Here is a 13,987-nt window from a genome sequence, read left to right as displayed (position 1 = left end):
TATATATATATATATATATATGTATGTATGTATGTATTTGTGTGTCTGTGTCACCCAACCATCACTTGACAGTCAATGTTGGTGAGTTTATGACCCCCATAACTTAGAGGTTCAGCAAAAGAGACTGATGTATGTATTTATGTATCATGATGATAGTTTTTAAAATTCTTAACTACTTTGATCTTAGCTAAAATGCCAAGAAGCTGTCCTTAGGCTAAGAAGAAAGTGTACTTTTTAAATTCTTAGAATTCATTTGAGTGTCCATAACGGAAAAATTGGTGCCACACTTTACAATAGCCTTAAGACTCACTATAGCATAAAGAGGATAATGCAGATAAGTTCTCATTTTTGTTCACTCATGTTGTTAGGCTACTATATTCTCTTATTGTTGGCAATATTGATGTTGTTGTCTTTGTTAGTGTTATCATTGTGTGACCCATTTTTAGAAAAATGGATGAGTTTGATTGTTTAATAGTGATATATTACTGTTTCATTTTCAATCTGAATAAATGAATGACTCAGATTGGAGATATGAAAATTATATGAAAATAACAATACTCATACATCAGACATGCTTTAATTTTATCCTTTTTCTTTCTCAAGATGCATCATGTGAAATTGAAAGAACACCAACTGAAGGCAAACAGTATGATAAAGTACGAAGTTCTGATGCATACTGGCAGTCATGGTTAAGTCCTGAAGGAGTTGTCTGGTATCCAGGTCATGTTGACTATCGTAAAAATGAAAAAGTTGATAGTCGCTACATTGATGAAACAGTTGAGCCTGATGGTTCCCATCCCAACTCTCGTAGATACTATACAATTGAAAAAGAACCCCAATTTTTGAGTGAATATAAGCAACAGAATGCAGCACAAACTGGTTTGCAGAAATCAGATAAAAGTCAATACGAACTTCCACATTATGGTTATGAAACAGACAGAGAATATTTGGGAGTTGAAAACCAACAAAACACTAATTTTGGACAAAATCAGTATTATCCTGTTCTGAATCGAGACCCATCTGGTCAAATACATTATGGTGACTATTTTCTCAATGGACAACGTGTGCCAAAGCATCCAGACTCTGATCTTCAAACACATTTTGGTCACTTTGATCGTACAGAAAGAGATAAAGTTATTCCTAATCACAATGGAGATATACAATACGTTCCTGGACCTCCAAGTAGGTTAAACCAAGATAGCTACTATGAAATGAATCATAATGGTGCAGCTATGGTGGAACAGGAAGAACGTTATCATCTTCCAGATTTACGTTACCCTCATTCTCAGCTGCCAGCTTATGACACTGAGAATGGTTATCATGGTTCTCACCACCAGGTTCCACCTGGAGAAGGTTATTTGCCATATGGACAAGATTATTACTATGAAAACCGTCAGCACTATAACACAAAAGATGGTGAAGGTTCTATACAGGAAACTCCAAATGGTCAGTATCCATCTGAAATTGAAAAACACATAGGTAACCAACCAGATAATTTCTATGGACATTTCATACATGCCGGAGAAGATGGTCTTCCAGCTCCGAATAAAGAAGTTAATCATTCAACAATGGAAGGAGAACAAGAAATCTCACCAATTGAAGTTACTGGAAACAGACCAGTGAGTACTTCCCAGCCAGACAAGAATTTGAAACCATACAGACATGGGGAAAAGGAAAATAGAAGAGCTCCAGAAGGGAGAGAAAAGAGTCATTCATCAAAAAAATCTCCATTGCCAGATCACCAATTTGTCAGGAAAGAAGCACAGACTAATACACCAAGCTATGAACGAAATGGACGTACTGAAAGCTTGTCCAAACGACAGCAACTCAAAGTAACAAAAAAACTTAATATTTTTCCACCAACTCAGCAAGTCATAACCTCCCAAGGCAAGTATCCAAATTCTAGGCATATAAAAAACAAATTTAGAAACAGGGATAGAAGCAAGGAAACTGCTGCAAAGGAAAGACTAGTGACTGTCCCAACAGTTGATATAAAGTTCAAAATGTTTCAACCTGATGTTAGTAACAAAGAAGAAATACAACACATTCACAATGAAACTCATGACCATAACAGCAGAAATAGTGGGCATAACAGTAGGTTTCAACATAATGAACAGCAGAACCTTCATCACCACCGAAATAATACACAGCAACAAACAAACAGCCATCTAATTTACTCAACAAGAGATAATATTACCAATCACCATCATGGTAGAAGGAGAAAAACAACCAATCAAAATACAGATAATTCCCACAGTATTACTCAAAAACGTAAAGGGCATCAATCAAATTTTAAAAGGCCTTCTATTCGGCAACATACCAGGCCGTCACTGCAAAAGGAGGATAGTACATCTGTTCAACAAGCAACTGGTGATAGGACAGCTACTTTTCACCTTGGAATGACTAATAGCAATTCCAAGACTGGCAGTCACATTAACCAACATTATGATCATAGAAACCAACATTTAACAGATGCTAACCATAGACAGTTATCAAACCCAAATCTTTTTGTTGGAACTTATGATAGATATGCTCCTTTTGAAAGCTCAAGTGAATTTAGTGCTTTAAAGGATAGGAAACAAAGTAAGTGTGTTTTTTTCTAATTGTTTTACTTTACATTTTCTTTTTTCAGGTCTTTCATTTTCTCATTTGCTCTTAAATAATCCACAATGACTAAACATTGACAGACACATATGATGTGCACATACATGCACACACTCATTCTCACTTCCAGTGTAAAGACAAACAGATAGACAGATGGATAAGTCAGTAGGTATGCATTTTAAAGTTTAGTATCCTTATTTCATTGTTTCAGTAATAAATGTGGTGTTATGACTACATTGTTTTAAATGAATGAATAAATAAGTAAAAGTTACTCGAGGATACAAATATGTGAACTCAAGGAGTTTTGGAGACAAAATTCATGGAAAAGAAGTCTCAAGAAAGTTGATCACAATTGAGCGAGATTGTTGCCAGTGCTGCCGAACTGGCTCCCATGCAGGTGGCACGTAAAATACACAATTTTGAGTGTGGCTGTTGCCAGTACCGCCTGACTGGCCTTCGTGCTGGTGGCATGTAAAAGCACCCACTACACTCTCGGAGTGGTTGGCATTAGGAAGGGCATCCAGCTGTAGAAACTCTGCCAAATCAGATTGGAGCCTGGTGTAGCCATCTGGTTCACCAGTCCTCAGTCAAATCGTCCAACCCATGCTAGCATGGAAAGCGGACGTTAAACAACGATGATGATGATGATGAAGTGATACATTTACTATATTATGCAGTTATCAGAAGAATTTTAAATTTTCAGTAAGTTTGTCAAAACACACAGACACAGCCACTTCACAAAAGTCTTTGTTAACATTTACTGAATGAAATTTGTTTTCTTGTTTTTCTTTTTTTTTTTTTCTTTTCTCTGAATTGCAGAACCAGAGAGAAACAAGGTTGGGGGAGGTAAGGTGAGGAGGATGGATGGCAAAATTCTATAAGAGTGAATATATGTGAATACTAATAGAGGTGGTGAGAGTAAAGTCAGAAGAATTAAGTGTGGAGTGTAACGGTAGGGCAATGGGCAAAAGAATAACTGCAGAAAAAACATAACATGCACTCACAGGAGGAGGAAGTAAACATGGTGTAAGGAAAATAATGGATGAACTTTATGGAGTGATTAGAATTAAAAGAAAAAACAAAATTTTAAAGATGTCAGGCAAGTGTAATGGAATAACATGGAGGGTGGGGGAAGCAGAGAGTTGAAATAATGAAAATAAAGCAGTGAACAATGTGCATTAACTGCAATGTGTAGCAGCATAGTTTATATAGTATATATAGTATATGTAGTGTATACACACTGTGGAGGCGCAATGGCCCAGTGGTTAGGGATGGCCCAGTGGTTAGGGCAGCGGACTCGCGGTCATAGGATCGTGGTTTCGATTCCCAGACCGGGCGTTGTGAGTGTTTATTGAGCAAAAACACCTAAAGCTCCACGAGGCTCTGGCAGGGGATGGTGGCGAACCCTGCTGTACTCTTCCACCACAACTTTCTCTCACTCTTACTTCCTGTTTCTGTTGTACCTGTAATTCAAAGGGTCAGCCTTGTCACATTGTGTCACGCTGAATATCCCCGAGAGCTACGTTAAGGGTACACGTGTCTGTGGAGTGCTCAGCCACTTGCACGTTAATTTCATGAGCAGGCTGTTCCGTTGATCGGATCAACTGGAACCCTCAACATCATAAGCGACGGAGTGCCAACAACAACAGTGTATACACAGTCAATATGTTCAATAAGTGCACAAACTGTACAAAACAATAAGGCAGAACAGTAAGCTTGTATACACAAACACCAGTGTAAAATAATTTTTAAATAGGACAGTAACTTAGTACATTGTGACTCACAGTGTATAAAGTATTGTGTAGAGCACTTGCAAAAAGCAACACATCATGATTATGACCTAGTGGTATATGTAAAGCATGGCTGATAAGAAGTTTGCTTCCCAATCACATGGTTCTGTGTTGAATCCCACCGTGTGGCACCTTGGGCAAGTGTTTTCTACTATAGCCTTGCGTCAACCAAAGCCTTGTGAGTGGATTTGATAGATGGAAACTGAAAGATGCCTGTCATGTGTGCGTGTGTGTGTGTGTTTGCGTGTGTGTGTGTGTGTGTGTGTGTGACTTTGTATGAGTTCCCCCACTGTTTGGCAACCAGTGCTGGTGTGTCTATGTCCCCTGTAACTTAGCAGTTCAGCAAAACAGACCAATAGAATAAATACCAGCACTTTAAAAAAAGGGGTTAATTCATTCAACTAAAATCCTCCAAAGCAGTTCCCCAGCATGGTTGCAGTTTATTGACTGGAAAAAGTAAAAGATAAAAGAAGAGTAAAAGATGTTTTATATGACACATTCTATCAGTGTCTGAAGTTTGAAAGTGTTTAGTTACAAAAAATTAATTTCTCGATGTGCCGTTCAAAGGGTAAAGATCTGGGGAAATCTTTAATGAACACCCCTTGTGCATGCACACACACACACAATACAATACAATGTAAACACAAACATATTTATATATATATATATATGTGTCACATTACATTTCAAAATGTATTGCAAATTTTGAGTTATTTGAAAGTGAACATTAGATCTATCGAAAACCATTTTAAACCACTGTTCAATTCTAAATCTCCACATTCGCACAACTTTTACACTTTACAGCATATTATCAGAGGTAACAATAGCAGACATTTTCTGCTCGTTATGTGTTATGTGTTAATGAGCTTTCATAAACTTTTTAATTTTTTTCTTGATAATATATTTGGTTAAAATGTAGTTAGAATCTCTCAATGAAAGTTATACATCATGTACAATTTTTCTTCAATTCTCAAACTAAGATGAATAAAAATGGTTGATATTTATCTCCAACCTCTGAAGCTCTAGATTTATAGGAAACAAATACTTCTCTACAAGGAATAAATCTTATTTTAAGTAAGAGAATAAATAATTATCTCATCACAACTTCAACAAGTACAGTGAGATCTTTGCTTTGCTGAAGTGGTTATAAGATAGAAACATGTATGGAAATGCAGCCCTGAAAAATCTGGAAATGATATTAAGCATGAATTTTATTTTCCCTCAATGCATAATTATGTTTCATGCTTCTTTTTACATGGTACAATACAAATTACAGCATCATTAGAAATAGACAATAGGAATTTCCCTGCTTATCAATAAAATAGAAATATTTGCAGGTTAAGTTTCCAGGAAAATTTGCCAATTGAAATAATAGATGCTTCTTAATTTGTTCTTCCAATTCTTGTTATTCCTTTATGATATATTTTATGATAATATAGCAGACATTCTTAAAATTTTCTTTTGCAAAAGCCCGTCGCAAGCAACATATTCCTCATAGGAGCTTTGATAATCATCATGGACATACCTCTAGAAGAAAGCAGACTAATAACCGGGAGCCAGGCAAGTCAGTACCTGGTATTGCTCAACGGAATACTTGTCCTTCTGTATCTCAGTGCCGCTGCTGTCGATGGAGTACTCAGTAAGTAGTCAAAATGGCTTTTCATAGTATTTCTTCAGAAAATATCTATTAAGCAGGCTCTTCATTTTGGATTTGTTCATTTCGCTATTGCCAAAAGTTCTATCTAAATTCTGATACTGTCTTTGTTGTTGGTGTTAAAAATCGTTAATATGATATGACACTTCTGTTGTGCTTGTTATTACTGTGAGTTCAAGTGTAAGAAAATGTGTGGCATTGTTGTTATGTCTGTCATGAATACTGCATTTATCCAATCCTTAGCCACCAACAAGACAACTGTACTCCTATCACTTACATGTTGACTAGGAGATTGGTGTTTTCCTCCCTCACATTCAATTCCGTGATTCAGCTACACCATCATCCATGACTGTCACTTTCTGAAATCAGGCTCCATAGCTATTCTTTTCTTTCCTGAGCTTTCACTCTTCCTTAGCTCTTTTATGAGGTTAACTGGTTTCTTAGACAGTTGTCTGCAATGCAGCTTGCTGAGTTTATGCTTCACCTAAACATTCCATTTTGGGGGCGTTTTTTTTTTTGTGGGTGGATACCCTTCCTATCACTAACTACTTTATAGACTGTACCAGATGTATAATATTTTCAATTGGCATCATTAGAAAAGTTGTCAAATGAGAGGAAAGTAGAGTGCCCTCCATTTTGTGTCAAATTTTATTTAGAATTACTACCCTTTCAACTTTCTACAATATTTAAATTATTTATCTTATTTACATTATTTACATTTGATGGATATTTGTCCTCATCTTGTTTGTTGTTAACATGTTTCAGCTGATATACCCTCCAGCCTTCACCAGGTCTTGGGGAAATTTCAAACCTGGGTTCTCATTTCTAAGGTATTTTTCAATGTTGTAATTATTATTATTATTATCATTATTATTATTATTATTATTATTATTATTATTATTAAGGTCACTGCTGGAATCAAACTCGGAATCTTGGGGTTAGTAGCTAGTACTCTTAACCACTATGCTATATTGCCTGTCGGCATATAATAATAACATCAAAAAATACCTTAGGAATGCGAACCCAGGTTCGAAATTTCCCCAAGACACCTGATGAAGGCTTGAGGGTATATCAGCCGAAACGCTGTGTTAACAACAAACAAGATGCAGACAAATATCCGTCAAATGTAAATAATGTAAATAAGGTAAATGTGCCACCCTCTTGATTCAGGGTAGCGCTACCTCCTCCAGGCACCTGATGTAAGCTTCTGTGTTGAGTCTGAGGCCATGTGGGAAGATGAATGGAGGCATAACCTTGCCATCACTAGTGGTCACACTTTAGCAAGTATAGATGTGTTTTGGTTGTCTAGCTTGGCAATGTACTGATGAGGAACCATGCCATCAAGGAACATTGACATTAAACGATGATAATAATGATGATGATGATGATGATATAAGCTATATAAACAGGGAAACAAGCAGGACACTAATCTCATCTGGTAAATAGCCCTGTTCAGTATGTAGGGAAGGTGTAGGTAGGAATTCTAATGGGTAGTTCCATAAATAATATGGTTTTTATACCTCTTTTATTTTTCAAAGTTAAGATAAACAAAGTTCTTTTTTAATCTAAAATATAATCTCCTTCATTTTCTACAATGCTCTTCCACCTATCTAGTAGGCTTGCAAGGCTCCTTTTCCAAAATTTCTTTATCTATGTTGAAAAAAACTCCTCCAGTACTGGTCTAACCTTGTCTACAGAATTCATATTTGTCTTGAAGACTGCAGAATAAATGATAATCAGATGGGGCAATGTCTAGCGAATATGGTGGGTGGAGCATCATTTCCCATTCAAACTGCTCCAGCCTTTGGAATGTCATCCTACTGTATGTGGCCGAGCATTGTCCTGATGGAAGAACACCTTTCGTCTTGAAACCAAAGATGGTCATTTTTCTTCTAGCGCTGACTTAAGCTGTTCACAGTAGACCTCCTTTGTTATTGTTTGGTTTGGGCTTAAAAGTTCAAAGTGGACTAAACCTTTCATATCCCATCCAAAAAAATAGCAACACCTTATGTGGGTGAAGAGCTTCTTTAGCCTGGGGTGCCAGTGTTTCTCCTTTCCCTACCCACTATCTTTGACACTTAACATTTTTATAGAGAACCCACTTCTCATCACCAGTCACTATTCGGTGACCTGAACAGCAATGAGGGTTAATTTAGAAAAAGCCATAGGGTGGCGAGCTGGCAGAATCATCAGTACACCAGGCAAAATGCTCTGCAGCATTTCATCTGCCGTTACATTCTGAGTTCAAATTCCTCCAATGTCAACTTTGCCTTTCATCCTTTCGGGGTCAATTAAATAAGTACCAGCTACACACTGGGGTCAATGTAATTGACTTAATCCCTTTTTCTGTCCCCTCTATGTTTAGCCTATTGTGGGCAATAAAGAAATAAATATATGATGTACACAGTGCAAGTTATGAACGCAGTAGAGGTGTGGTGGAATTACAAAAAGCTTAAAAGAGAAAGTAGTTATTGGGAAGGAGCAGTAAACACTGAGGGGACACAGGAAAGAGATTTTCTCAAAAGTTCAGGAGGTTCCCAAGAGATAGCAGATAACTTCTGCAACCTAATAAGCAGTGGCGGAGAACAGATGAAAGTATAGTTGCTAGAATAAAAACAGGATGGTGATAGTTCAGAGAATAATTAACTTTGTTGGCAACAAATGGTCTCTCACTTAGAGTGAAAAGCAGTAGTATATGAAAAACAATGGGTCCCCGGAATGTAGACATACATAGACTACTGGAGCATACTAGCAACATCAGTTCACATGAACAACAAAGTGTAAATGTACTGAGAAAAAAATTAGGCATAAGAGGAATCAAATGAAAAGAAGACTGCATTGGTTTGGTCACGTAATGTGAATGGATGACGTCAGTGCTTAAAGTGGATGGAATTTATGAAAAAGGGAGATTCATGAAAACATGAGATGAAGTAGTGAAGGTTGGTTTCAAGTGGTTTAGCCTCACAAAGGAGATGACAAAGGACTGAAATGATTGACAATTCACTTTGTTCCAGAAGACAAAAGTGAGGTTTTAAAAGCAAGATTGTACCTATACACGCTGGGCCCTGTCCCTGTACCAAATCTTCCCCATCACCTATCCCTCCTATCATTTTTCTATGTTCACTACTCAGCATCTGTGCCCATTTGAATACAGAATAGGTAATTATTTTTTTCTCCCTTTTGCACTATCACTTACCTCCTTCTTCCCCATGGTGTCACTTCCTCTTAACCTCCATCCCTCATTCTCAATATCATCCTTCCCCACCTCGCCACACTATTTTTCATTGATCCTACTGCCACCACTTTCTGTGCCTTTAGTTATCTTTCCCTCTCCTCTGAGCGACATCATAGGTCTGCCATACCTTCTTCAACACCCCTCATATCTGCTATAACTATCAACACTCTGGCACTGTACACCTCCACCTTCCCCACTCTCACACCCTACACATCACCTACTTACGTTCTCATTTATCTACTTTATGATATTACTGCTCTCCTCCCTTGCTGTGCAATCACATGTCACCCTCCTGAGCCACCTCAAAACCTCCATACTAATATTTTCTATCAACCGCATATCAACACTTACTTGTTCACTCACCACTACCCCATATCTAACCATCTGCCACTTTCCTCTCACACTCTTATGTAATTATCCACCTTCTCCTTTCTCCTTATCTTCTTTTACTTTGAGTGTTCACTCTGGCATCTCATCACCACCATCTTTACCTTCTTTCCAGCTACTGTAACCCACCTTTACATAACTGGAGGTAGTCATGTACCTCCTCCATAGCAAGACACCTGTGCTTGTTTCTCAATCATACTTTAGTTTTTCAATACATGGCATAAAGCCAGCTCTCCCTCTCTTAAATACATTCCCAGTCAGTTGAAGGGACTTTTTTACTTTTCTTTTTTTTCTCTTGCAAGTTATTAGGCAACCTCACCAGTACCAGTATCATGTAAAAGATACCCCACATACACTGTAAAGGGGTTTGCATTAGGAAGGGCATCAAGCTGTAGAAACCAAGCCAAAACAGAAAGGAGCCTGGTATAGCTCTCTGGCTTACCAGTTCCACTCAAACTACTTGACCCATATCAGCATGGAAAACAGACACTAAATGATGATGATGATGATGATGATGATGAATACGACGACGACGACGATGATGATGATATATACATATATATACATATATATATATATATATATATATATATATATATATATATATATATATATAGGCATGCATATGCACACACACACACACAGTAAAATACAAACACGAAAAACAAGATCTAATGATGAAAGTGCAAGAGATGACACTCAAACAAGAATGGAAAGAGTGGAGGGTATTTTGTTTCTGGCAGTCCTTTTTGGGAAACAAGAGGAAAGATCAGAAGAAAACGGGGAAGGGGTAGAAGAGAAGAAAAAAGCATGTAGGATTCAATTTACTTGTTTGACCTCTGAGAGGAAGTAGAGAGCATGATTGTTATTTTAATACAAAAGACTGATATTGGAGAACATTAAACTGGGGTGTGTGTACATGTGCATGTGTGTGTGAGTGCACTTGTGTACATGTATGTGTATGCATGTGTGTGTGTGTATGTTTGTGTGTATGTGTATGAGTGTGTAACTATGGTATTAGTCGGATGTGTTTGAGAAAAATCTGTTTTAAGCAGATTGTGTACATATGGTAGGAGTGGTCAATGGAACTGAGCACTGCATGTGTATGCATATGAGAGTGTCAGGCTTGTATAGGAGGATGTAAGTGTGTGTGTGTGTGTGTGTAAGTGTGTGTGTGTGCGCACGTGCACGTGCATGCATGTGCATTTGCTATCATCGGCAGATCATTAGGTTGCTAATCCAGCAAGGTTGCTCAGCTCTGATATAAGACTTTTCTAAAATCACCAAACCAAAGAAGCATATAGAAACCAAGTATTAACTCAAACAGCTAACACTGTGTATCAAATATGAAAAACTGCCAAACAAATAATCTGTGACACAGCTGCAGACTTCACTTTTGAAAATCAGGAAAATTGTGAAAACAGTTGAGCAAATGTAAATAAATTTCTGTAAATTGCATTTCCAACTTCTTTTCTTCATATGTGAGTGTGTATATATATATATAAAGACCACCATAGGTCATGAATGACCATGGGATTGCACCTAGAAAGTTCTCTTCTGAGGTACAAGTCTGGGTAAGATTGTTTTTTAATGGAAAACCAGCAGTTACCCATGTATACCAGCCTCCCCTCTCCATGCCACTGATGTTATCTAAGGGAAAGGCAAAGGCTGACACAGCTTGTCACCAGTGACGTTGCAACTCGTTTCTACAGCTGAGTGAACTGGAGTAATGGAAATAGTTAGCACTGCCCCTTTTAGGGCTCATATCTCCTGATCCAAAGCCACCTCTGCAGTTTCTACAGCCAACCTGATGGTCTTCTGCCTACTTAGAGGGACTAGCCTGCAAGCCTCTGCATCCATCCTCAATGGGATCACACCTTGCCTGCCACATATGGCTTTGGCACAGCTCCACCAGCTCAGCATATTTCCTTCTCTCATTTGCTTCCTTGATGCAGACATCCCAGGGAATGGAGAGTTTTAACAGAACCACCTGCTTGGATATTTCTGAGATCAGCATAATATGTGAACTTTGTGATATTGAAACAATAGTTTTGGGGAAATTCTGCTTCTTTCAGTTCAACTTTTAGCTCCGTTTTCTGCTGTTGCATGAAGGCTAAAAAAGTAGACCTAACAGCTGGCACCTTCTTCACACCAGCCCTGACAAAGGCAATAAACTTCTTTGTAAGGTGGAATTGCTTGCAATGGCTAGTCTCACATCAGATGGTGTCTGCTAAGAACTTCCAAACCTGATCATGCCTCCAGCAATAGCATCCCTCTCTCAGAGCTTTTGAACAGCTACTAAGGATGTGCTCCAGAGTTCCTTTCCTCAGACACCAAGTGCTCCAGACACTCTCATACCATTGCAATATCTCTTTTCTAAACTGAGGTATTGATGTAGTGATTCCTCAGAAGATAGTTTCCCAAGTGACTAGCAACGATACTGTAGAATACCTTCCCCTCAACACTGAATAACAAAATTATTCCTAACTGACTGATAGACCATTACTCTTTCTATGGAATCCACACCCTTCTGCATACCTCCACAGTTGAGTCAACCTTGCCTCTTTTCCAGATCACTCTCAGGACCTTCCATAACATGTGAAGTACCCTTGGGAATTACTTACCTTGTAAGATACTCCACTCAGCCCTGAAAGCATGCTCTTTTGGACCATATTGCAACTGAACTCCTTCCTATCAAATTCTATGGTTGGTGCACATGGGTTAATGAAGGGCCAGCAGCGTCTTAGGTCTTGGTCCCTGGAATCAGAACTGAAGGTGGCTCTGAAGTGAATGCTGAACTAACCTTTGGACCAGGTGAATTGACTACTATGTTTCTTCTCCAGCAGTTGTTTTGTAAACTTTCATCTGTTAGCTAAAATGCTAATTCACTTCTTGACTTTCTCTTTCTGCTGTCTCCTCTGCCCCATTAGCCCTCCTCAATGTTACAAGCTTCCAGCACAATATATTCTACATGTTCACTAGAGCTCTCCTGTACTCCTCCCTCACCTCTTTGAACTGTCATCTCAAGGTCTTAAGCTCCTTCCTGAGTTAGTGGATTTTGTTAGCTCTCATCATCATCATCATTATCATTTAACGTCCGCTTTCCATGCTAGCATGGGTTGCATGATTTGACTGGAGACTGGCGAACCAGATGGCTACACCAGACTCCAATCTGATTTGGGAGAGTTTCTACAGCTGGATCAGATTGGAGTCTGGTGTGGCCATCTGGTTCGTCAGTCCCCAGCTCTGTTACTCATAATATAGGGAGACTTCATATTTTTTTCTCTCTTCCTGTCCAAGTCTCTAAGCTGCTAGACTGGTTATAGTAGTCATTGTCTGAAGGCAATGAATGGCATCCCTCTTGGTTATTGCTTCCAAGATGTGGTTAACATCCATATAAAACTGGTACCATTCCTTGTTAGCTTCAGGCCATTTTACCTGAAAATGCTCTGTTACTCTGCTTGGATTAGGGGCATGTGACGCCTGACGGTTCTGGGAAATATCAGTTGACAGTGGCTCTGGGTCGCTGTGGTGCAGGCACCATCTGTACACATTTGATCTGACCTGGTGGATCTTCAGGCATCACATACACATATATATGCACACACATACATGCAAGCGCATACATACGCAAAAAAATGCACATGTACCTCCACACACAACCCCTCGTTCACACACACACACACGCACATACACATGTACGCACATGCAAACACACACAGCATATACATACACACACACACGCACATACACATGTACGCACATGCAAACACACACAGCATATACATACACACACACACATACCTCAAACTACAAGTTAAACACCTTTCTACTAACCATTCTCCTATGCACATGTGAAGGGAGACACACAAAAGACAGTTACTCCTACCAAAAATTCTTACTATAAATTCTTCCTACAACATTAAGCAACACAAAGTCCCCTCACACACACACATATAAACAGCCAAAGCCACACACACACAGAGACCTGCATGCATGCACATACCCACAAATACACACACATATCTCCTTCTCTTGCACTCTCCTGTCTTAGAAAGAACTTTTTATTCGCCCATTCCCTTCCAGTCATTTCAAAATGTAACCATGTGTGTATCATTGGCAATTTTCTTCCTCTGTCTTCTCTTCCCTTTGACTTGCCTCTATTTCTGAAGAAGAGCTTTGCTCAAAACATTAAATCCTCTTTCCTTCCTTTATTGAGTGTCTGATAATACAGTACTTGTACCATGCCCTCGCGTTATTGTTTGTTCTTGTTTGTTCTTCTTTGTTTGGATTCACTATATATATATATATATATAT

The 13,987-nt window shown here is 38.5% G+C and overlaps 1 protein-coding gene across 1 annotated transcript in view; it reads left to right on the top strand.

Annotated features, from left to right (window-relative positions):
• LOC106882314 (uncharacterized) overlaps window positions 1-13,987 on the top strand; it is a 51,012-nt gene that overhangs the window by 26,628 nt on the left and 10,397 nt on the right. Inside the window, exons 2-3 of the mRNA XM_014932947.2 lie at window positions 604-2,583; window positions 5,865-6,033. Of these exons, the coding sequence (XP_014788433.1) occupies window positions 604-2,583; window positions 5,865-6,033 (2,149 nt within the window). The remainder of the gene's footprint in view (window positions 1-603; window positions 2,584-5,864; window positions 6,034-13,987) is intronic.

This window comes from Octopus bimaculoides, chromosome 3 (assembly GCF_001194135.2).
Source record: "Octopus bimaculoides isolate UCB-OBI-ISO-001 chromosome 3, ASM119413v2, whole genome shotgun sequence".
Lineage (NCBI taxonomy): Eukaryota > Metazoa > Mollusca > Cephalopoda > Octopoda > Octopodidae > Octopus > Octopus bimaculoides.
Note: the sequence above shows the minus strand (reverse complement) of the source record. Positions and strands in the feature narration are given on the sequence as shown.